The sequence below is a fragment of the Silurus meridionalis genome, chromosome 28, assembly GCF_014805685.1.
Source record: "Silurus meridionalis isolate SWU-2019-XX chromosome 28, ASM1480568v1, whole genome shotgun sequence".
NCBI classification, from domain to species: Eukaryota; Metazoa; Chordata; class Actinopteri; order Siluriformes; family Siluridae; genus Silurus; species Silurus meridionalis.
The window spans coordinates 9,048,652-9,074,870 of NC_060911.1; the positions used below are offsets into that span (position 1 = coordinate 9,048,652).

The 26,219-nt window shown below is 36.9% G+C and overlaps 1 protein-coding gene and 1 long non-coding RNA gene across 5 annotated transcripts; both read right to left on the reverse strand.

Moving 5' to 3' along the window:
* Positions 1-7,491: 7,491 nt before the first annotated feature.
* LOC124381557 (C-type lectin-like) lies at positions 7,492-12,838 on the reverse strand. Of its 3 annotated transcripts, XM_046843304.1 has the most exons (6): positions 12,800-12,838; positions 10,713-11,108; positions 10,160-10,498; positions 9,917-10,008; positions 8,105-8,175; positions 7,492-7,945 (listed from the first exon to the last, which is right to left on the reverse strand). In XM_046843304.1, the coding sequence occupies exons 1-6, from the start codon at positions 12,834-12,836 to the stop codon at positions 7,936-7,938; spliced, it is 945 nt and encodes a 314-aa protein (XP_046699260.1). In that variant the 5' UTR covers positions 12,837-12,838; the 3' UTR covers positions 7,492-7,935. The 3 variants fall into 3 exon arrangements, with proteins under 3 accessions (XP_046699260.1, XP_046699259.1, XP_046699261.1); XM_046843303.1 differs by lacking the exon at positions 8,105-8,175; XM_046843305.1 differs by lacking the exons at positions 8,105-8,175; positions 10,160-10,498.
* Positions 12,839-15,174: 2,336 nt separating this feature from the next.
* On the reverse strand, positions 15,175-18,208 carry LOC124381580. Of its 2 annotated transcripts, XR_006924878.1 has the most exons (4): positions 18,127-18,208; positions 17,809-17,904; positions 16,553-16,648; positions 15,175-15,374 (listed from the first exon to the last, which is right to left on the reverse strand). It is a non-coding gene; the product is annotated as an uncharacterized LOC124381580 (long non-coding RNA). The 2 variants fall into 2 exon arrangements; XR_006924877.1 differs by lacking the exon at positions 15,175-15,374 and having other exon boundaries at positions 16,241-16,648.
* Between the last annotated feature and the right edge of the window lie 8,011 nt (positions 18,209-26,219).

Sequence of the window (26,219 nt, forward strand, 5' to 3'; positions counted from 1 at the left end):
TCCATGATAAGACTGCAGCGATTCCGCAGCGATTGCAGCCTGCCCGACCCTCAAGACCAAAAAGGAGGTGAGATCGTTTCTGGGGGTTGGCTGGCTATTATACGAGGTTTGTCCCTCCAGTAGCTGTGTTGTGGAGAGTCGCAACTCTTCACCCTCCCTGAGCTGAGTGTAGAATATAAAAGGAGCCTCAGAGGACAGCAAGTTGGAGAATGTCTGGCTATTCCAGAATGCAGCAGCCAGAGTTCTTACAAGGTCAAAAAAATATGATCACATAACCCCGATCCTATCGTCCCTACATTGGCTTCCTGTTAAGTTTCGAATAGACTACAAACTATTACTTCTCACTTATAAAGCACTAAATGGTTTGGCTCCCATGTATCTATCCAGTCTTTTAACACGCTACAATCCGCCACGCTCCCTGAGATCTCAAAACTCTGGGCTTCTAGTAGTTCCTAGAATAGCAAAGTCCACTAAAGGTGGTAGAGCATTTTCACATTTAGCTCCTAAACTCTGGAATAGTCTTCCTGACGGTGTTCAGGGCTCAGACACACTCTCCCAGTTTAAGTGTAGATTAAAAACATATCTTTTTAGCAAAGCCTACACATAACATACGTCTCACATCATAACCTTGTGCTCCAGAACATCTGATCACATGCACATTATCAACTTGTGCTGTTAATATCATGAACAGCAGCTACGCTAATTCCTCTCCACTGCTTCTCTTTCTCTCCCCATCCCGAGACACCCTGAGGTTTGGCCAGCTCCAGTCACCTCCCACCTCGTGATGATTACGGACCTTTGAAGAAGTAGATGCCGAACTCACAAACATCCCGAACCATCTAGAGACGTACCAGTGCCATTTGGATCCCGCTACATGTGTGGAGTTTTGACATTGGACCTCCTGGAGTGTTTAAAGGCTCTGGCATGGAGAAGCTGATGCTGGATCTGTGGTGATCACAAATGCTGAGCTCATAAAACTCGGAGCTACTAACCATATAGACTGTATAAGACTGCAGAAAGAACATCACTTATAATCTTATACTCCAGTAATCATGTTAGTTCTCACTGTCCAGTGTTCTGTATTGTTGAAAGATTTATGATCAAACTCTTGATGTCACCCAGATGAGGATGGGTTCCCCTTTTGAGTCTGGTTCCTCTCAAGGTTTCTTCCTCATAACATCTAAGGCAGTTTTTCCTTGCCACAGTCGCCACGGCTTGCTCATCAGGGACAAATTCACACCATTCACCATCACTGTTGATTTGTGTAAAGCTGCTTTGAGACAATGTCTGTTGTGAAAAGCGCTTAAAATAAACTTACAAATAAAATAATTAAAATAAAAAAAAATTAAAATAAAAATACAAATAAACTTGACATGACTCCCAAGTAATGGAGGTTTTTTCGCTCTCTCTCTTTATAGGAAGCAGCGATGGCAGATACTGCAGAGAGACCGACAGCAGCGACAACACCGACTAATACGCTGCTCCCACATCCAGTTAAAGCTTCCCACATAACAAGGCATTAGAGCACCCACCTGCTAAATTAAAAAAAAATGGCCACACTCACAGCTTTCACCTCTATTGCTGGGGATGCCAATGGGTTCGATGCTTATCAGAGAAAAATGTTCTGGCATATCATTGGTTAAGCCTGTGCTATTGAATCTAAGCACAGTGGAGATAGGGAAACATAGAAAAACATTATGGACAGTGAGTTGACTAAGGCAATGACTAAGGCAATCAAGCCCACCACTGCCCTGATGTTGAAATTAAAGACCTATTAGATAATTTAAAGAACCAGACTAAAAAAAGTTTTTTTAACCACCCAAAAGTTCAACATGGCATTTTATAATTGTGAATTGAAACAGTGAATGGAAAATATGGCATTCTAAAATGTAATCATTTAGGTGTTTCAAACAATACAAATTACATCACTGTTATTGTCCCCTTTCTTGGACAAATAATTAGTCAAGTCAAGTCAAGTCAAGAGGCTTTTATTGTCATTTCAACCATATATATCGGACACAGTGAACAGTAAAATTAGACAACTTTTCTCCATGACCCCGGTGCTACATAAAACAAAGAGCTACATCACATAACATAGAGCTACATACAGAACACACAGCTAAGGACTAAAGTAAGTGTCCTCATAAAACATAAAATGCATCATGTGCAACCTCGTGCAAAAAGAGCAGACAAAAGACAGTGTTTGAGTTTGGTGCAGTTTAGTTTTGTGTGTTGAGAAGCCTGATGGCTTGAGGGAAAAAACTGTTGAATAGTCTGTATGTGAGGCCCCGAATGCTTCGCAACCTCATTCCTGCTGGCACTTCTGCAGTTAGAGATCAGAGCGAGAATAATCAAAGCCAACAAGCTAAAGAAATAAACCATGAAATAAACTATTACCCAAATAATTCTTTTTTTTGGACCTTGCCCTTTCATGATGGTGGACATAGTTTTACATTAGAGATCAGACACTTTCAGTAAACTGGATAACACAGTCACCATTTTTTTTCAAATAACAGCAATTTGTTAATACAAAATGTCTCTTGACAAGTGCTTGACAGTTGGATGTAATTCATTGCAAACAGGACTTAAAATATATTTTATAGTAACACCTTCATTAAAGGGATATTCTTTGTTACGCAGACTTTTTACCTTTTAATTTATGTAGATCATTACTCATAGTTTGTACTTAGTGTAGTGCTAATTCATTAATAGAGGTCTGTGCAGAGGTGGCAAAAGTACACACATCCTTTACTTAAGTAGAAGTACAGATACTCATGTTTTAAAATACTCGGGTAAAAGTTGAAGTACTGATTAAACTTTTGTACTTAAGTGAAAGTAAAGAAGTCTTGGCTCTGACATGTACTTAAGTAAAAAGTAGTTATTCCTTCTACCTGTTTTAGCTGTTAACTGGACCTCACATCATAGATAGATAGATAGATAGATAGATAGATAGATAGATAGATAGATAGATCGATAGATCGATAGATCGATGGATGGATGGATGGATGGATGGATGTGATAGCCTAGTGGGTTAATGTCAGTATCTCCACGAGGATGAGTTTGAGAGTTTGATTTCTAGTCGAGCTGGTTGCTGTGTTGGTAAATAATACTTCTGGACCTTGTCCCCTCTGAAAACATTTCAATTTTGTCCTTTCTGTGTTGGATTGATTTCCTGGTCTATAATGAAAGATAACTCCACCAAATAAAAGGCACATAGTAGGTAGCTCAGTGGGTTAAGGCTTGTGCCTGAACGTGGTCCTTAATATAGTCCACGCTGGTGATTAGTTTTAAAGCCAGTCCTACATGCCTTCTTTCTTACTGCGCTGGCATGAAACAAAGTATGAACCCTCCAAAAAGCACACATGCTTTTCAGCAGTGGTCGCTCAGGGGTTTAAGGCTTGTGCCTCATCTAAACATGCTTCCAACTCTGATCTCTTCCATGGTTCAGTGGGTTAAGGCTGGTGCCTCGCTGATGGTGAGGATCAGGGATTGAATCCTGCTTTCTGCCTGCTAGTTGCGACGTAGGTTATGTTCCTGCTTCCTAAATCTTTCTTTAGCTTTATATTCTTGTGTTGATGGTTTAAAGGTAGATAGACCTGCTCTAAACAACCTTCCTGGCCTGTCTTCGCTGATGGGTCAGTGAGTTAAATCAGGTTTCTTGCGTTTGGTGGAGTTCAGGGTTCGAATCCTGCTTTCTGTCTGCCAGTCATGATCAGGATTCACTGCCTATATCTTTCTTTAGCGATATATTTTTGTTTTTAATGGGTTGAAAAGAAAGATAGACCTGCTCTAAATAAGCTTCCTAGCCTGTCCTCACCAATGGTTCAATGGGTTAAGATGGGTATTTTGCTGGTAGTGGGGATAATGGTTCGAATCCTGCTTTCTTCCTGTTATTTACAATGTGGTTTCAACTTGTGTTACTTACATCTGTATTCGCTTCCTACATCTTTCTTTAGTGTTAAATTCTTTTGTTGATGGTTTGAAAAGAATGATAGACCTGCTCTAATCAAGCTTCCCATCCTGTTTTTTTCTGATGGCTTAGTGGGTTAAGGCTGGTACTTTGCTAATGTTGGTGGTCAGGGTTAAAACCTGGCTTTCTGTCTGCTAGTCATGAGGTAGGTTAAATTCCTGATTCCTACATCTTCATATTCTTGTTTTGATGGGTTAAAAAGAATGATAGACCTGCTCTAAACAAGCTTCCCAGCTTGTCCTTCCTGATAGTTCAGTGGGTTAATGCTGGTGCCTTTTTAATAGTGTGAATCAGGGTTTGAATCCTGCTTTGTCCCTGCTAGTCAGGTCATAGGTTTGCTTCGTATGTCTGTCTTTAGCATTATATTTTTGTGTTGATGGTTTGAAAGAAAAGACAGACCTGCTCTAAACAATTATCAAAGCCGGTCCTTCCCGATGGTTCAGTGGGTTAAGACTGGTATTTCGCTGTTGGTGGGGTTCAGGGTTCGAATCCTGCTTTTTGTGTTTCTGTCTGGTCTGAATTTCTTGCTTTGAAGCCTGAAACAAACGATAAACCCCCCAAAAAAAGAAGGTGTGTTGTGGGACTTCATGGCTTTGTGATAAAAACCTTGCCTCTGAGCTCAGAGGTTGCTGGTTCGAATCTGGCTTGTCCCCACACTGGGTAAGCTGTGTGGAAAGTAGTGTCTGGTGAGCAATGAGGTAGTCGACTGTAAATAAAGGCTGTGAAGACCTGCTGCTTCACAGCCTCAGAAAAAGTGAGGGTGATAGATTTTTGACTGACTTTTTCCCTATATATGCAAAACTAAGTCGATACTTTTTTGAACGTTTTTGCTTCATAACCCCCTGTTTTCAGCTACTCAGACACTGAGGGGGCAGATGCCCGGATATTGCCCCCCTGCTTCAGGATACGCCCTCCGAAAACACATCCAACCTTCCACGCAGCCATTTCTGACACCTTCCTTACTACGGCCACCGGAACCTTCCACACTCTTAACTTTGAGCCCTGGCCAGGGTTTGAACCGGCAACCTCTCAACCCAGACGTAAAGCTCTTCCAATTGAGCCACAGGATCTCCTGCAAGGACCTGATTTTTAGGACCTTTTCTGGTTCTTTAAAAACATTTTAAACAATTTAAAGGAAATCTAAGGGGTAGGAATCGAACCAGGTGAGTCAGATAGCCGCGACCACTTCACTGACCATTACACCAACACAGGAGAGGCAAACAAGCCTTTGCTTATTGGACTCTTGGCTTTTCTATAGTTAGGAGACCAGTGTTTTCTCTTAAATCATGATGGTAGAGGGTCAAAACTTCTCCTTCCTGTACATTCTCTCAGTAACTCGAAGTCTATGAGAAGTGACTCAGGTACAAGAACCACATCCCCAACACCTGCACCACTGATATACCATGATTTGCCAGCAACCAATTTTAATAATCTTTCATTGTTCTGTTTTCAAAAACTTCGTATAATGTTCAATATGAAAACAGAGGTAAAAATCGAACCAGGGAAGTCTTTCATCATAGATCACTAATGGCATTACTTCAAAACTCAAAACTTGGTTAGACATGTAAATAAGCAGGAAAGACAGAGACAAAGAGACTCAGACACAGCTTTAGAAAGAGTGAGAAACAAATAGGGAGACAGCAAGAGAGAGACATACAGTGAGACAGAGACATTTACTAAAAGAGACACAGAGACAATTAGATAGAGAAAATAGAGAGACAAAGATAACGAGATATAGCCACTTTCTGTTGGAAGTGTTTTTCAAGAGCGATATATATATATATATATATATATATATATATATATATATATATATATATATATATATATATATATGAAATTATAGACATTTTACAGATTTAAATAATGTATTGTTTTTATCTATAAGATCAATAAAGACAGTAATTTAAGTTTGTGTCGCCATTATGAGGGAAAAACCCACAAAACGCCACCCAGAGGGTAAATTGTGAGAATCATGGCGGATTTTGGTGTTTGATTTGAGACTCAGAAATAAAACAGGTTTACTGATTAAAAATATTTTTATCTGGAGTTAATTTATTTATTTTATATCTAAGTAAAGAAAGGAAAAAATATATTAATACAAAACTAATAAAAATGTTGTTACCTAATGAATGTATCCAGGCTGAAGATCCACATATAGAACACAAGCAGAGAAAAGATGATGATGATCAGGAATGTGTCTGTTCTCAGTCATGTTTACATCACTGACTCCCTCTGTCTCATCCACATTAACCCCAAACTTCTTACTGCCTTCTGTGGTGAGTGAGAGTCCGGACTTTATACACCAGTGGATTAAACGCGCAATGACAGGAAATCGGTTGTTCGGCTGAAATCGGCACGCAGTAAAAATAAAAAAATAGTATTTCACCAAATCAATGGATTAAAACTAAAGTAACGAGTCTGTTTTGAAAATGTAAGAAGTAAAAAGTACAGATATTTGTGTAAAAATGTAATGAGTAAAAGTAAAAAGTTGTCTGAACAATAAATAGTGGAGTAAAGTACTGATACCGAAAAAATCTACTTAAGTACAATAACGAAGTATTTGTACTTCGTTACTTCCCACCTCTGGGTCTGTGTAATACCGCAGTTCTAGTTCAGAAGTCATTTCCTTATATCCTGTTCTAATTGAATATCTGTTGACATCTTTATAGTCACTCACGTCTATTTTGTCTTAATGTGTCAGTGCCAGAAAGTAACACTATCAAGGTCACCCTCCAAAGGATATAAATTGTCTTGGCCACCCAATAAACCAGACACAATCAAAACATCCTAGTTTACCTAAACTCCATTTGCCACCACTCTATCTATTCTTCTATTCTGTAAAATCCAAACAAAATGCTTAACTGGTTCACTGGTCCATGACTGGTTGGGCCTTGTAGGTAAAAAACGCTCTGTTGTAGTTTTTATTAGTCCAGGTACCAATAAAGAGCCTGCACCTTTTAATCAATAGTAAAATAGCATTTGAAACTATAGCATCTACAACATGTTTGTGTTACATATTATTTTGCTGATAAGCAGTAATATATATATATATATATAATTAATTTTATATATATATATATAATTTTTAACAAGTACAAATAATTTTGAACAAAATGTAGAAATGATTTCAGAAATAACAGTTAATTCTTTGTGAACAACTTTATTATCATGAAAGTAAGCCATGTTCTTACTAATAATAACTCTATTAACAGTAGTGTTAACCTGCTTGTAATATATCCTTCATAATGTACTTTCAATTCAAGTAGTAGAATAACATGTATAAAGCTTTTTATATCATAGTGATAGTAGCATACCATTATAAGCATAATGGTATGCTATTATTGCTGTGATATCAAAACTTTAAAAACAATTACAAAATGTTTATATATATATATATATATATATATATATATATATATATATATATATATATATATATATATATATATATATATATATAGTTTCTGGTTAATAGTATGTATAAGTATAATGATTAAGGGGTACAGATAATAAAAACAAAATATGGTGATAGAAATTACCTCATATTTTTAAATATAGAGAATCAAGAACATTACAAATAAAATCCAATAATAACAGCATTCTAAAGCAAACTAAGTTCTCTTCAATTTATATTTTACATTAATATTATGTTACATCAAACCCTAAAGTAATTTAGCTCTTCGCTTTTTTCATGTATGACTTTTACAAAACTCAAACATGTTATTTATGAATTTAAATTCAGACATGAATTTATAGCTAACCCTAGTCTGGTTTCCCCTACTAACTTAAAGTTTAAATGGTATAGGTTAAATAAAATTGCAGTAAGTTACTTGACATACAGAAACTTTAAGCATTTATATGTCAGAGGTCATTCTTTCTTTTCTTGTAAAAGATCTCCCCATTTTGCTGCACTCTCCACTTTACAGCAATGGTCTCATTTAACACACCGTTTTTGTTGAGTTTCAGCTTGATCTGTGAAAAGAATCAGGATGTTATTATCTCTGAAGAGTAGCACATTATCACTGTAATAACACTTTAGGGACTGATAACTGTGAACTAGCAGAGTTGCATTTATGGATGCCCATATTTGGTCTTTAACACGTTATCTTAAATGACCAAAACTGTATTTACGTTTCTTCTATTTTAGAAGAATAATCTGTATCCCATATGATGTTTGTTTTGATCTGCTTGGCAAAAATGTCCTGGAGGGCAAAAAGATGAATGTTATTTATTTATTGGATAAGAAGGAACAGGATTAAAAAAAATAGTGTTGAAAAGAGAAAAGCTGTGTCTCTAAAGTTGGCATTTGTATTGTGATGTATTGTTTCAAAAATATTGCTAAAAAATTATTTATTCATATATATATATATATATATATATATATATATATAAAGAGCCACATCATACACATGGGCACACATGAACATCACCCATCCCTTCCTCTTACACACACAAACACACACACACACACACACACACACACACACACACACCGCTGCTCAGCCAGATTTATTGTAAATGTCACACACCAACATAATGACAGAAATTGACTCCTACAGTTTTAAGACCACAGGACAGTCATTTTCAACAATGAACATTGTGTGCACTGTCTCACACACACAAACTCTGTTTAACCAAGTCCACAAAAAAATATATAATAATTTACAATAGCGTTTTTCTTTTACTATGCATGTTACTTAGTGGGACTTTTGGCATTCCTTGCCTTAAACAATCCCCTTCAAATCTGCCTTGTATTCCGTTGTTGCCTCTCAAAGCAATTCTTTTACATGAGTGTCAGTCAGAACAGATCGATGCTTTGATTTCACGTGTTTCAGGGTAATAAAACACAGACTTTGTGGGTTTTTTTTTTTTGTGCGTGTTCACTTCGCTTAAGTTCAATGCGGTATTTTCGTCAAATGCGCATGTGCGTGAGATAAATATATCGCAGGGGTGTGTAACATCACTGCCTACATTAAAATAGACAAACACCTGTGCTTTTTCCAAAAACCTTTTACTTCCCTTACTTTCTCCGAACACAATTATTCTCCCCTCCTCCAGCACCCTCTAACGACGGACACTGGTAACAACCACAGCAATCCTAATACATGACAGGGTGGGCAGTTAATTTTTACAAGGGGTCACATGAGAAACCTGAATTGTGTCAGAGGGCCACACCAACGATAATATTTTAGGGATGCACCGAAATGAAAATTCAATTCAAAAGGCAATGAAATCCATAATTTTTGGTGTTATGCCTTTAGCCTTGGCACCATCACTGGAAAACTTTCCTGCCTTTTCAAAAACGTCCTCTACAGACGGAGTGCGCATGCTCGGATTGACTTTAATTTTCTGCACCGCGTTCTTCTCATATTTAGAATGGCAATCGGGATGTTTGGATTCCAGGTGATAAATTAAACCCGACTTGGAGAAACTCTTTGCAGATACACTCCCTCTTGAAATTTCAGCATTGCATGTTTTGCAAATCGCTCTCCGCACACCGCAGATATGTTGCTCTTATCCAGATAACCATGTGCTGCTGCGCTTTTTTATTTACATTTATTTTATTTATTTTATTTATATACATAATATTATGTATCACAACACTACAGAGACCTTGGTGTGTTCTGAGAGTCACATAGAATATAGATTAACCTGGCAGAAGTAGAGCTGCATCTTCCTGAAGACAGACCAGGAAAACTACAGTATATGTACCATATTGAAATTATAGCATCATATTTTTCCATTGCATCCTGTTGCGATGAATCGCAATGTGTTGAACTAAAAAGAAATCGGATTGCACTGCATTGTAATAAGTGTGAATTGTATCTTCAGTGTATCGCATCCTTGGCTATGCATCGAGCAGCAAAACACATCAGCTTCAGTTATGTAAATGCCTAGTAATAACAAAAAAATTCTCAAAATGTCATATGTATTCTGACTTACTTGCTCTAAAAATAATGACTGCACTACAGGATCAAGCAAACTTTGATCGGACTTCACCTGCAGTTTCATTATCTGGCCCCTCATTGGTGAATCTGAACACACGCACATGCACACATACCCACACGCATTTGCTGTTAATAAATCTATACATCTCATTTTTACAAATATAATGTTAATAAAATAAACACAATGCAAAATCTAGTTACTAATCATGTTGTATTATTCATAAAACAAAAGACTTACCAGTGTGACAGAAGAAGTAGTACAGTTTGGTACAGCTATCATCATATAACTTTCCATTATAAATTGATACACAATTCTCATTGCCTGCTAAATTATTAGGCTGTCCTGTAGCCCAATGGAGGTTTGCAGCATCAGTCCCATCTGACCACTTCCAAGTATCCCTGTATAAGCCAATCCACGAATTACCCTGCCCAAGCCTTATATTCCAAATGTAGATGGAATCAGTACTTTGAAGTGCACTGGCTAGGTCTGTATGATGTTGTCTGCAGTATGCTTGAGCTGCAGTCCAAGGCAGTAGAGTTGTGCATCCAATAAAACTACTAGGGCCACTGTAATTAGCTACAGAATGGCAAAAAAATTAAAATAAATGTATATATATATATATATATATATATATATATATATATATATATATATATATATATATATATATATATATATCATAAATGAGTAAAGATTTCTTTGAATTTCAAAAGCCAATATGAATTATGTTGTCTTTTCAAATACTACTTCACTCCAAAAATAAGCAAATAAAATCTGGATGTTGACTCACCATTGTAACATATGAAGTGCTTTGCGTTTTTACAATCATCATCAATCCACCGTCCATATTCATTCACTGAACCACATGATTCTTTTCCATCAAGATTGTTAGGCTCTCCAATGGCCCAGTGTGTGTAATTGGCATATTTCAGTTGGAGATCATTTGAAGACCAGCGCCAGCTATCAATATCATTGTACAAACCGACCCAGGTAAATGTTGCCAGAGCATAATTTATTTTTGCTACATAATTGAATCTAAGCCAATCAGTATCACTTAGTATTATTGCCAGGTCACTGTATATCACACTGCAGTAGTTCTGCGCAACAGACCATGACACCTTTGAACTGATCAGCTTATATTTGTGAGGGACAGTTTGCACGATGAATACTGAAATGGGCACAAAACCTGTAAGTGACATTGTATTTTATGATGTACACTGTATACTGGTAGACACAACAATCAGCCTTTACATCAACAACACATTGATTATCTCATTATAAATACACCTGTTAATAAGTATATATCTGGCAGCAAATTAACAGTGAGCTTGTAAAGTTGATGTGTTAGAAGCTGGAAAAATGGGCACAATTGTGTTGGTTTGACGGCTGGATCAGATTATCTTCAAATTAGCAGGTCGTATAAGGGTGTTTCTGGTATGCAGAGGTTAAAGCCCTCTAAAAGTAAAAATGTTGAAGCGGCTACAGGGTCCTGGGAGTCCAAAGTTCATTGATGCATATGAGGCATAAAGACTAGCCTTAATGGTTGGATACCACAAACAGGTACTGTAGGACAAACTGTTTAAAAAAAGAAATGCTGGCTATGATAGAAAGGTGTTAGAACAAGCAGCCCATCACCACTTGCTGTGTATGGTGCTTTGTAGCTGAAAGGCTGAGTGCCCATGCTAATCATGTAAACCTTGAATCAGTAAAAGCAGATTAGGCAGGTAGTGCTTCAGCTGCTCATGATACAGTATATGAATAAGATATTCTAACACTATAAATATAAGAAATTGATAATTTGCAATCCAATCCTGTAGTTCCTCAATGACAAACAACAAACACAACAGCAAAAACAAAGTGAGCAGTTAAAAATAATTAAGACGTTTTAAATTATTTAAGTGTGCCTCTATTTTTATTTCTAATCTGATCCTTTATGTAAATGCCAAATAAAATACCCTTAATCACTGAAACCAATTCAGTTATTTAGAACATGTTTTAAGGCATGTAAAAACTCTGCATATACACAACACAGTGTGATAAAACATTAAAGGCCATATTCAGAGTTGAGCCACTATCTGCCAAGTTGATGGTATAACAAAAATTGCAAGCTCAAATTTATATTTTGAACTTAAAAAAAGTCAAATGCCATTTGAAGCAAAAAAAAATCGCTGAATTGATAAAAAATATAATCCTTTTAAATTGCATAAAGATTTATTTTTTTATTTTGTTCTGTTTCTTGGAGAATATCAGAGGAGAAGTTTTACAACGCTCATCCTGAAACCCCTTTTTTATCTATAAAATGATAAATTAAATTTTTTTTTAAAGGGCATTATATTGCAAATAAGAAAGAAATGGAATGTTATTACTGTCTTCAGTCAGCATTTTGAGAATTGTTGTGGCTTAAAGTCAACTTCAGAGGTCAATTGCATTGTTTAAATGGTGCATCCAAAAGATGACTCAAGCAAGTACTGTACTTCTTCCTTCACAATGTAAATGTCTGACAAAATATGGTTCTATTTTCTTTAATTTCACAATTTCATTTATCAATTCCTATTTATTGACTCATGCAACATTTCAGAATCTCCTTGCTAATTATATGATAATAAAGGGGTGGGGCTGGATCGGATGCATCACTGGCTAATTAAGTCTATCATTAGATTAGCGATTAAGAACATTTTGCGCAAATTAAAAAGTGCATTAATAAATATTTTGTATTTTGTGTATTTATATTGATTTAGTCATTGCATAGTACTGATACACAGCAATTAAAAATGCAGTTTAGCATCTACCAGAAGTACAAATAGTTCAAAGTTCAGATAAATATGTATGTGTACAGCATGTAATAAAAATGTTATTTAAAAAAAAAAAAATTCTTACCAGTGAAACATAGGACAAGAAAAAGATTCAGCTTCATGATATATAGGGAACTGAGAAACAACCAAACATTCAAACATTTTAAGCACAAAATAAAAGCATGAAAATGACAAATGTAACAATACATATATTTTGTGTAAATTTACTTTTGTTCTTGTTGGTCTACATCAATGTATATTTTTAAACAGAAGAAATTCTGAAAAAAAAAAAAGAATCTGCTTGATTATTTAAATTTAATAATAAAAAAATATATATATACTGTATATATTTGCAATGTCTGCCATTGAGCAGCTGTCCTAAAGAGTTGCAAATAATATTTTAAACAAAAATACATAATATAAATGAATCAGAAGCTTCCTACAATTGTGTTTAATTTAAATTTAAGCAACTTTAATAATAATAAGCATCTAACAATAAAACATACCTTTAAAATCGATGTTTCAAGAACCAGTAAAGGGACTATGGAGATAGTCTGTGTTGGATCATCACTCCTTGTGCACAACACTTACATAACCTGTCCCTAGTCTATGACACCAACTGATTTCCTTTTTTTTACTTTGCCTTAGACTCAGGACTCCTTAAATCAACAAAATCAAATGCTGACTCAACGTCTTAGATTTCAGCACAGAAAGTGAGCAAGGTAATAGGGTTGCCTTCAATGTAACATATCATACCACATTCATCGTATTATGGTGAATATTCATAATATTCATGGTTCAAATGTTCAAGGTTATTTCTTTTGTCTAATACATATGTACATGATGTAATTTAGTGAATTTTTTTTTTTTTTAGTTCTTAATCACACAGTGCATTCCACAGAAAACATACACAGTAAAATAAAATATACTAGTGTATATAGTGTAATTATAGTAGTATAAATATATCAATTTAATTATTTACAAAAATATAGTAAACAAAAATAAATTTAAATCAAAAGCATATATATTGTTTAAAAATATTTATTACAAAAGAGTGCAAACTAAAATAAATTTACTAAATAATAAAATAAATGGGTAAAAACATTTATATATTTCTTGAAAGCAAAAAAATCTGAATTGGCCACTATAAATATATACAACTATAAAATATATAGCCCCTTCCAAAATGGATCTACAGAAGAAATTGTTAGCATCAAGGAGGTGTTAGGTAATATATTAAACTGATCAGGACTACATGGCTTTACAAAACTGGGAAAAGTTAATTTGTGACTATTTGAATAGGTTTTTTTTTTTGTCTGTCAGCTAAAGTAGCACTGTTGATCAACAATGGATACCAATGTTGACATTAGCCTCTAAAAATTTTTTATTTTAATCAGTTGGAATCAGGTAAACTCTGGTTCTTCCAGGTAAGTAGCGCATGTTTGTACTTTTGGCCTGATTTCTGTGTCCTTCTCTTGTTTAATTAGCTCCAACATGATGTCGTGATGTCGTTTAGCCCACAGTAGTCTATGCAGGGGCGAAGGCTCTTATCCTTTTTCTCAACAAAGAAAAACCCGGCCCGGCAGGAGAAGAGGATGCCTCTGCAAGCATGGGAAACTGAACATGGCAGGTGCTTGCAGTAAAGGGATGATTAGGAAAGATAACTATTTCCAACGACACTCAGTGTTAGAGACGAGGAGGCATTTGGTGTGGTGGATGACCCGGTGGAGAACATGGCTGTCGAAGGTTTGGACCAGTAGAAGCGAGGGAAGTGGCTCAGACTCAATGTCCAGCTGGTGAGCGAGCTCCTTACCAAGGTATTCAGCGTCCGCCCCGGAGTTGACAAACACCGCTAACTTGTGGCCAACAGTCTGAACCTCAAGCAGAGGTTTGGAGGGGCTGCGATACCTTGGCCTTCTCTTTTGCTGAGCAGGTGGCTGCCATGTGCCACCTGCCCTCCCAAGGACCGACATTTCTCCTTTTTGGTCGTGGAGAGGTGGCAGCCAATCTCCATGGGCTGTGGAGGCAGGTTTAGTGTGACTATGGGGGGGAGGTGTTGCTGGAAGATAGTGAGCTGGTGCAGGGTATGGACCCGGTTGCCAGGGTCATTGGTGAGCTTCTTCCAAGTGAAATTATTTTATCCGCCGGTCGATCTGGGTAGCCAAGCTGATCAGGGCATCAAGGCCCTCTGGAAGGTCTCGGGCCATGAGCTTATACTTTACTCTGTGGAGAGCCCCCAGAAAAAGGTGTTGTAGACAGCTGTAAAGTTCCACCCACACTCTGCTGTGGCGGTGTGGAAGTCTGTGGTGTATTTAGCTACCGATAGCCTGCCCTGGGTGGTCTGAAATAGGGACCGTCCAGTGTCCTGTCTGGGAGTAACGGAATCAAAGATCTTGCACGGCTCTCCAGAAAATGCAAGGTAGGAGGCACTACCCAGGGATTGTCGTTCTCACTCTGCAAAATTCCACCATTTGTCCTTGCCTGAAAGCAAGAAAATCACATACGCCACTTTGCTAAGTTCATCCTGGAAAGTTGCGGGCTGGAGCTGGAAGGAGATCAGTTCAGCTGATCGACTGGCACTCCCCAGGTTGCCCCACAAAACGCTCAGGGGCCAGGAGATGAAGCTCACATTGTGGTGTTGGTGCCGGGATTGCGGCTGTCTATATACACAAAATGTACATAAAAACAGAATGCAATTATTTGCAAATTTCATAAATCTATATTCTATTCACAAAAAAACAATGGCGTGATTCACCCAGGGGGCATCATCCAAGCTAAAAACGCCATTGCCAGTTGGTGGTATTTACTTAGCATGAACATACAGTTCAGCATCAGTTTAACAGCAAGCAGAACATTTAAAAAAGTAATAAATTATGGAAAAAAACTCTTACTTGCCACATGGCCTTATTTGCTAAATATTTTTGAAGTCATTAAAAAGAAGGTTTTGTGCTCAACATAATTTATTATTATATCAATCAGTATTTGACCTCATTATCATTCTATTAATAGATTGGTGTGCTAAGAGTAACATTAGAGCCTGTTTACACACTGTAAAAAATAAAAAGTTGAGTTAAGTTAAAAAATTTAGTAAATTTGCTGCAAAGCAATTTTGAGTTTACTCAACTTCCGTGGTTAAAGTTATGCCAAATCATTGTAGAAAGTGGATTGAAACTGCTATCTTAAGTTAGGTATACCTTCCTCAGTAAGTTCATCTAACCTTCCTCAGTAGGTACATCTAACAAGTCATCATGAGTTTGTTTAAATTTAAAAAGGGGGTTGAGTGAACTTTAAAAAACAAGTAGGGAGAACTACAGACCTGAAGTTCAGTAAACTCAAAAAAGCTTTGCAGCAAATTTACAAAATTTTTTAAGTTGGTTCAACTTAATTTTCTTCTTTTAATTTACAGCTTTGAATGTTTCATTCAAATTTCTTTCACAAATTCCTGTTAGAGCAATGAAGTATTAACTGTTATAAACAAAACTTGAAAGTCATTAAACCTTACATTAAAACTCAACACTGACTTTGGCATATGTTGTACTGTTATACAGCTACTAAACAAACAGGAACAAATCAGTACTTGCACTTTTGATTAGCCATCTGAACTGCAGCTACTTCAACTTTACCAATTTGTTTTGAATCACTGGACTCTTGAAGAGCACTGGGGGTCAAGGCCAATAAACACTTTCTGAATAGTTTCAAAAGTGTATTTTAGTTCTTTAGGATAGCTGATGATTTTGATGGCATAAATCAAGTCAAATAGGAGAGCAACAGCTGTAGGGAAGTCTTACACATTATCCAGCACAACTTGCTCCTCTAAAACTACAGACAGGCACCTTACATTTGGGTTTTAATGGATGGTGGCAACATCATCTTCAACGACAGTTAAGACCCCCTTCTTCATCCCTTTTGTGTGAGTGTCTTCTGGGTCTGTGTCCTGCAGTAAAAATCAGCATAAACACAGAATAAAAACCCATTTTTTAATTGATAGAGTTCTGCTGGACCACAAAGAGATTTTTATATTGTTTAAGATAGGTCACTTAAAATCACACATGCCACAATTTTCCATTGTGTTTGCTTGGATATACACCATGTTGCCAAAAGTATTGGGACACCCCTTCTAATGAACAGGTTTGACTACTTTAGTAATTTCCATGAGTACAAATCTTAATGTTTAAGCATATGATGAGATTCGATGGAATTGTGTGCATCTAATTTTATAGCAACAGTTTGGACAGGACCCTTTTCTATTCTAAAATAGCAATGCCACTGTGTATGATAAGGTTCAAAAAAGAAATGACTGATTCAGTCAGTGTGGAAGAACTTGAATGGTCTGCAGAAAGCAAAGGCTTAATCCCAGATGAACATCTCTGGTGGGACTTATATGCAGACATTGAGCCAAAAACTAATCACCAAACACTAATGACTTCTACTTACACTATATGGACAAAAGTATTGGGACACATCCTTCTTTAGAACAGAAAAAGGCACTTCCAAACTGTGGCAACAAAGATAAAAACATAATTCATGTATTTACAAATTGTATTTCCATCTCTGTTGCTCTGTTGCAACAGAGATGGAAATACAATTTGTAAATACATGAATTATGTTCCAACAGTTTTGGAAGTGTATAAAATGACTACCCATATGTATAAGTCATTGGTGTTTGGTTTGAGTTTTTGGCTCAAGCTCTACATTTAAAGTGACATCAAAGGTGTTCAGATGAGATTAGGACTTGGCTTCATGCAGACCAGTCAAGTTCTTCCACACTGAATAAATCAATCATTTCCTTTTGAACCTTGCCTTATACACAGAGGCATTTTAATGTTAGAAAAGAAAACTTTTGGCAATATAGTGTAACACTTAATTTGTGGTGTCAGACTCATTACTGATAAGTATTCAACTAGGATTATTTAATAAATACATTTTTGCCAACACTTTGCCTATGCCATTCTACTCTTTCCCCTGACGTTTGGCTTATAGAACAGTTATCAGATTAGTTTCGGACACCAGACCAAACTGTTTTCTCTTTACAGGATCTGGATAGTACCTCAGGTATAGGATAATATGCCTATAACAGACTGATAGCACACTTACCAGGCAAGACTTCAGGAAGTTTCCAGACTTTTCCCCTCATAAACAAAGGTAGACTTTTGAGAGCTGTAGGTTTATTTTGAGCAGCACACCAGAAGCCTGAAAGACACAGAAAAAGTTAAAACCTTCAGATTTATGCTTCCGAGATATGTGGCTACTAAAAGTTGAAAGGACATTGGTTGTCAACTCACAATCTTTAAAAGGACAACTGACTGCGTCATGCCTCCTCAAAGGATTACAACTGGGATGGCTGACAAACATCTTTAAAATCACATAACTCACATGAAAAATTACATCTTGTCAAATGTGGTTTTAACGCACCTAAAGTTTTAAAAGTGCAGATGCAGTCAGTATACAAGCAAGGATGCTGCCGGGATCTCCCTGCGTACTGCATTCCAAACCTATGAAAAGAAAAACAAACACAGTTTGACATGTGCAGGAATACATTCCATCTAAATTGACATTAATTGTTTAAAACACAACATAAATATTCCATACAAAAAATGAGAATATACAATGAATCACATTCAAAGCAAAATAATAATGCCAAATTACATTGAACTAGTTAAATGGTGCTAAGAAGAGCTATGCTAAAAAACACTAAGCTCCTGAAATACTAGACATTTGCTGATAATTCATGAAATATTTTCTGTATTTTAGTTATGTTATGTAAAGCATGTTATGTTTTACGTCTAAGATCAGAAATAACCACACGGTTAACAAGGTTAAGAATACCCTATAACTTACTGAAATGTAAAATGCTGTTTTTTCCCCACTTTTTAATAATACTAACGGCTTTCCTTGTTGATTGTGTTAGGGTCTTCAGTCAGGTAGATCGCATTTTCCCGTAAGTAGTGCTCTGTTTCATGGCGTAGCTGGATGATCAATAATCACGTGTTTAGCATTAACGTTAGCCAAAACTTATTTACAGAGAGCAAAACGTGGCCGGTAAAATAGAACTGACCAGCTGGCAGAGGATTCTGTCTGGTCTGAAAGCCTCCCTCTAACGCAAATCAAGCAAAGATTTATCCAAAAATAACGATTCATTCTCAATTTAGCATTTGTAATTAGCATTAGGCGTATGACTGTGTTTCTTTCGTATGGTTCTTTAATGACTTAAATACAAGAGATTCTATTATCTCCATCCACAACACACAACCCATTAAAATACAGTTTATTGTAATAACTATAACTTATACAAAAATCGTGTATTTTGAAACATTTCTTTCAAATTTTACAAAGTGAACTGAACATGACCTTCAAATGAAGCACGCTAGCTGTCTGAGCTCATTGCAAAATATCCCTTAAAATAGTCTTTCCAAAAACAACGTAACATTTTACGTTAAGCATTTGTGTAAATTATTTAGGTTATTTTCGATAATAAAACTTCAAGAAAGCTTACCTGAACCAGAGAACATCCAGCCCCTTCTAAAATGCAGTTGATGATGGGAAACCCTGTGTAAAATGCTAGGGAAACAGACTGCGCATGTTACGTTTTCCCAACTTAATTGTTTATTTTTATTGGACAAAATAGTAGTAAACATGCAGTTAAATCTTTTTTATGAGTAAACTCAACACTGTGCTCAAAAATATGTCCACCTAACTTATAATTTTAAACTGAGTTAACAATTTGCAAGTTGGATTTTTTACAGTGCATAAACTGAGTTGATTATGTGAGTCTTGTGACAAAAATTATAATAGGTACATTATAGCCACAATAAATCATAGTATTTGGATACTTAAGTACATTTAAAGGCAAATAATGGATTTATGGATTTTTTTATGGATTTTACCTACTGTATCTCTTTAACTCAAGTACATGCTTTATGTACTTTGTCCCCCACTGCTGTTAGAACACTGTATAAACACTCTGTATAAAACTATAATTTCTGTACAGCAGTACATACAATGTACATATTGCATATTGTAAAATTATATACCTATATATACCTTATATACCTTATATACATTTCACATATGTGTATATACACTTTAGCTGTAACATATTTTTTCACTACCTTACCCTTCATTAATATTTACTGGTACTTTTTCAACAATGTCTGCAGATTTTTCAATGCTATAGCCTTTCTATGTATTTAGTATATATATATATATATATATATATATATATATATATATATATATATATATATATATATATATATATATATATTGCACAATTGCTAGTATTTGCACTTCTGGTAGATGCTAAACTGCATTTTGGTGTACCTGTAATATGAAATAACATTCTCATCCCACAGTGCAAACAGAAAACACAATTTTTTTATTAGTAAAAAATATAAAATATATATACATAATTATATAATAAAAAATATATAATATTTTTTCCAATAACGATATAATAAAATATAGTAAACAAGAAAATTATTATAATAAAATGCATATATATCTTATAAAAATGTTATTAGATAATATTAGGTCCACATTAGATAATATAAAATAATATCCAAATAACATAAAATTCTATATAATTATATCATCACAGCTTGTTCTTGACAACAAGAAAGCAGCATTGGCAAACTAGAGGTAAAATATACAGCCATTTTAATCATTTCTGATAGATCTACAAAATAACTTTAAAATAGTATAAGCATAAATGAGGTGGTAGGTGATCACACAGATCAGGGCTATGTGGCTTTTCAAATTTGTAAAGTGTATTTGTGACTATTTCAATTATTTTCTTATGAGTAGCACTGCTGGTCAGCAATGGATACCAATGTTTACATTTGCTTCTACAATTTTAAATGCAAAGAGCCCTTGATTTACATAGGAAAAGTAGTGTAACCTCAAACGTGCATTCAAAGTGAGATTTATGCAAGGCAAGGTGACGTGGCTTGGAAAAAACATTTTTGGGAAGTGTGTCTATGTTGGATCACGCATGTGAGCAGATGAAGTAGCAGAGGTTATACAGGCAGAAGGATAGATTCAATCAGAATTAGTGTAACAGGATGAATGTGTGCATGAAGCAGGAATACATATACAGATAGACAGAGCAAACATTTGGCTTTCACCTCAGGCAGCAGCCTGCTACATTAGGGTTCTTCATGCTGCTCCTTCAATGACTCTGCCATAAATGGGCATTATACATAGAGGCACAATATGCTCTATAAAGTACAGTCTTCACATATCTTGAGCACATACTAAATATGCAAATCAGCATATTGGCTTGTGTGTACATCACTCCACACTCCTTACACTCCATGCATAATACTGCATAGTTTTTGTCTATTCCATCTTCTAACATGATTTCCCATGGTTTTTCTCTTTAATTTGCAGGCGTGAGACTTCTTTTGAAATTCACTTCCTGAAGTCACACATACCGTACTCTTTAGACAACGCAATGGCTTCTCCATGGATCTTTTCTGAAAGTGCTTTGTCCACACCTGTGTCTTGCTAGGCATGCACTTATGGGTTCATGGAAGAATTGTGTGACAAGAATCGCACCCGTCTGTTTAGCTGGTGCGACAAGACCAAGTGTTGTAAAGTCCTGCCACTTGACTTAATAGGTGTCTTCTGGTCAATGTATTTGGTGTCTTCAGTCTCACCACTTCTTTAAAGAGATCCTGCTCAGTCCTCAGTTATAATTTCTTTTTGGAAAATTTGACAGATGACAACATATCCTTCTCTGCTAGGTATTTAATCCAAGACATTTACATTTACATTTGCAACCTGTACCGGCCCCCCTTACCCAGAGCGACGTACAAAACTGCTTTAAGTCTCTAGTAATGAATAGATCAACACTGGTATGCAAGATTACAACCTTAATATAAATATAACTCTTGAATTCTATAAAGCAAACTTGGAAATTGCTAATTTAAGTGTTTCAGGAAGAGGTAGGTCTTCAACTGTAGCTTGGAGAAAGCCAGGGACTCCGCTGTACGGACATCTAGGGGAAGTTCATTTCACCACCTCGGTGCCAGAACAGAGAAGAGCACCAAGAGCTTTATCATCCTCTTCTTAAGCTAGCTGGTTAGGAAACACAACAATTTTCTCAGGAAATAGACTTGATGGCTCTTGGTTTATCTTTTCAGATCCAGACCTCCCACTTTGACCCGACCAGATCCATGCTTTCATTGAGAAAACCCCAGCTTTCAGGATTTCTTCGTGGCCCTTCACAATCTTTACCAGCCTCTTTCAATCATTATGAGATGTGAGATATCATCCACATAGCTGTCTTCTTCTAGGATTCTTTGCTCTTCTTTCATGTGAGCAAAGGCTGCTAGACCAGCTGTCTCTCGCATTGCCAGTTGTGCAATGCACCCTGCCGGATGATCTCCAATGCTAACTATGGTTATGGCATATTCCTGTATTTCTTTCTCTGAAGTATCCCTCCAAAGTAATCTGTGGAGATGCAATTCTCGTTCTTCTTGCCATACCAAGTTATTCATCTTTCAGTGGTCTCCAAACTCTCCAAAAAATTCTTCTCTGAATCTGTAAACAGCTCTGATAGGATTCAACACATTAGTTCCCTTCAACAGGAGATCATTCATACTCAGTCTCTTAAATTTCTGGCTGCTATTCCTCTCGAGACAAACAGGCATAATTCAATTCAATTCAATTCAATTCATTTTTATTTGTATAGCGCTTTTAACAATGAACATTGTCTCAAAGCAGCTTTACACAGATAATGTGGTGATTAAACAAATATGTTCTTTGTAAGTATGTTTGTCCCTGATGAGCAACTGTGGCAAGGAAAAACTCCCCGAGATGGCAAAGGAAGAAACCTTGAGAGGAACCAGACTCAAGAGGGGACCCATCCTCATCTGGGTTGCACCAAATGTCCATTTGAAGCAGATATACAATGTTGTGGGGTACAGTGATGACGATCAGAAGCAAACTGCACTCCCGAGTCAGTGCTGCAGACCACCGACACCAACTACAGTCCAATCCGTCCTCAAAGCACCCGTTCTACTCCGGAATTACATGGAACCACCCAAGGTGTTGATGAGAGACCGTCCCAAGCTGCACAGAAGTGTGAAGATCCATGGAGGAGAGGGGCAGGAACAGTGGTCACTGGAGCCTCAGGAGCATGTTTAACTCGACCGAAAGAGAGAGAGAGAGAGAGAGAGAGAGAGAGAGAGAGAGAGGGTGACGGGAAGAGAAGGATATGGATTATTAAGTGTAACTATTGGTGTATGAAAGTTAATGTCACTGTGCAGTTTGGACTCCGGCAAGACTCGCTATGGCAGCATAACTAAAAGGGAGAACCAGAAGGTAACACAGACATGAGGGATCTCTGGGATAAGAGACGACCCACCACACCACCGTCAACAAACCTGAGTGAGCGTGTGAATGTGAGGGACGACAGCATACAAATATACCAGTTCACCAAACACTCTATATCCATGCGCCTCCAGATCTGAGCCTTTACCTAAGAAAATCTACTGATAAAAGGCTTGACTAAATAAATACGTTTTCAACCTCGACTTGAACACTGAGACTGTGTCTGAGTCCCGAACACTGATTGGAAGGCTGTTCCATAACTGTGGGGCTTTATAAGAGAAAGATCTGCCCCCTGCTGTAGTCTTCATTATTTGAGGAACCAACAGATAGCCAGCACCTTTTGATCTAAGTAGGCGTGGAGGATCATACTGGTACAGAAGTTCACTCAGATACTGCGGTGCGAAACCGTTAAGTGCTTTATCGTCAGTAGTAATATTTTATAATCAATGCGAGATTTGATTGGGAGCCAGTGTAGACTGATTAAAACAGGGGTGATGTGGTCATATTTCCTAGATCTAGTGAGGACCCTTGCTGCTGCATTCTGGACTAACTGAAGCTTATTTATGCACTTACTCGCACACCCAGACAGTAAAGCGTTACAGTAGTCTAATCTAGAAGTAACAAAAGCATGAACTAGTTTTTCTGCATCCTGTAATGACATCATATTTCTAATCTTAGCAATATTTCTAAGGTGAAAGAAGGCGATTCTGGTGATATTATTCACGTGAGACTCAAAGGAAAGACTCGGGTCAATAATCACACCAAGGTCTTTGACAGCCGTACATGCTGAAACAGAAACACCATCCAGAGATGCTACGTAATCGGAAAGTTTACTTCTAGCTGCATGTGGTCCTAGTAAAAGTACTTCCGTCTTATCTGAGTTGAGCAGAAGAAAGTTATTAAGCATCCACTGTCTAATGTCCTTTACACACTTCTCAACATTGTTAAGCTGATCTCTCATCTGGCTTTGCTGAAATATACAGCTGTGTGTCATCAGCATAGCAATGGAAGCGAATCCCATGTTTATGAATAATTTCACCAAGAGGCAGCATATATAAAGAGAAAAGCAGTGGGCCTAAGACAGATCCTTGAGGAACACCAAACTTTACCTCATAGAGTGTGGAGAACTCACCATTTACATCCACAAACTGATAGCGATCAGTCAAATAAGACCTGAGCCAAGAGAGAGCTGTTCCTTTATTCCTACAACATTCTCAAGTCTAGCAAGCAGTATAGTGTGATCAATGGTGTCAAAAGCTGCACTAAGGTCGAGCAAAACAAGTAAGGAGACAAAACCCTGATCAGAGGCCAATAACAGGTCATTTACCACCTTAACTAGCGCCGTCTCTGTGCTATGATGAGGCGAAATCCTGACTGATACATTTCAAAAATGTTATTCATAAGCAGGTGTGAGCATAACTGCTGTGCTACAACCTTTTCTAAAATTTTGGATATAAAGGGGAGATTTGATATCGGTCTGTAGTTGGACAACTGACATGGGTCAAGGTCAGGTTTCTTAATAAGGGGGTGGATAACTGCCAGTTTGAAGGATTTCGGTACATAACCAGTGCTAATGGAAGAGTTAATTATTTTTAAAACAGGTTTGATTACCTCTGGAGCTATCTGTTTAAAGAAACTAGTAGGCAAGGGATCGAGAATACAGGTTGATGATTTTGATGAGGAGATTAATGAAATTAAGTCACTCTCATGAATAGGAGTGAAGCTTTGTAATTGATTGTCTGCTATAATGACACTGCTGTCTACAGGGTTACTTGTAAAATAATTTGGATTTATATTAACCGCCTGGATTTCTTGCCTGATGTTTTCAATTTTATTATTAAAAAAGTTCATGAAATCATTACTACCTATTGATGGTGTGCATGTTAGCGCAGTGCTTTTATTCCCTGTTAATTTTGCTACTGTGCTGAATAAAAATCTAGGATTATACTTGTTATTTTCTATGAGGGTGGAGAAATATGCTGATCTGGCAGCACTAAGAGATTTTCTATAATTTAGGAGGCTCTCCTTCCATGCTATTAGAAATACTGTTAATTTTGTTTGACGCCATTTACGTTCTAGTTTTCGAGTGGTCTGTTTTAAGGTGCGCGTATGATCATTATACCACTGTGCTAATTTTTTCTCCCTGATCATTTTGGTCTTAAGGGGAGCTACATCATCTAGAGTGTAACGTAACGTTGTTTCTAGATGTTCAGTGGCCCAGTCGAGCTCTGCGGGGTCTGACGGAGATCTATCTAATATCGTAATTTCGGGAAGATTATTAATAAAACGCGCTGCTGTAGCTGACGTGAAAGTACGCTTAACACAGTAACGTGGTGACGTACAAATGCAATGACTAAGGCAAATTTTAAACGAGATGAGATAATGGTCTGAAATAGCTTCAGACTGTGGAATTATGACTAAGTTTTTTATTTTTAATCCAAATGTTAACAACAAATCGAGAGTGTGTCCACCACTATGAGTGGGTCCTATAACATTCTGATTAATTCCGACTGAATCTAGAATGGACACAACTGCTGCTCTTAATGACTGGATGTGGGTTTCAGAGTGGACTGGTCCACTTGTCAAGCCCTTCTCTTGTAAGTTTTACTGCTTCACCTCTCGTAACCATATCATGAACTTGAGCAGTGTGGATTTTTTTTCTATGCAGGCACTTATCCCAGCTGTTTTTCTATTCTCAGGGAAGTGGACTCCACTCCACTTTGATTAAACAGAAAAGAAGCAGGATCTTGGATCCATAGGTACTTTGCGGCCCACTGAGGTCGAGCACTGTGAGAATCTGCTTGCACATAAGTAAGACCATTCCTTAAAAATGATCCCTAGCTCTTTCTCCTCAGCCAAAATCATCTCTTTTTTTTCTCAGCTAGCAGTTCCCACAATGGCAGCCTCCGCAATTTGGCTGATGTTATCCCAGCTCCACCACTAAAAAACTCTCTGCCACTTGCAAGTGTATTTCTTGCATTAACGCAGGCCATTTTGTTTTCTTTAGGGGCTTTGAAGATAACAATTTGGTAGTGGTCATTTCTTTGGAGGACTTCCTCATACTTCACCGCAGCAGTAAGCTGTCATGCTGTTAAGAGAAAGAATTTCTATGTTTTCAGGCCCCCTTACCTCTGCCAAGTTTACTTTTGGGAAGAACATTTTCACTTGTT

What these genes read in the sequence shown, in the direction of transcription:
- LOC124381557 (XM_046843303.1), bottom strand. Translation starts at nt 12,836, where the DNA reads ATGAAGCTGAATCTTTTTCTTGTCCTATGTTTCACTG. An exon ending in TCTTGTCCTATGTTTCACTG is followed by an intron (nt 11,109 to 12,799) that starts GTAAGAATTTTT and finishes TGTCACTTACAG; the next exon opens with GTTTTGTGCCCATTTCAGTA. An exon ending in AGTCATTATTTTTAGAGCAA is followed by an intron (nt 7,946 to 9,916) that starts GTAAGTCAGAAT and finishes TTCTTTTCACAG; the next exon opens with ATCAAGCTGAAACTCAACAA.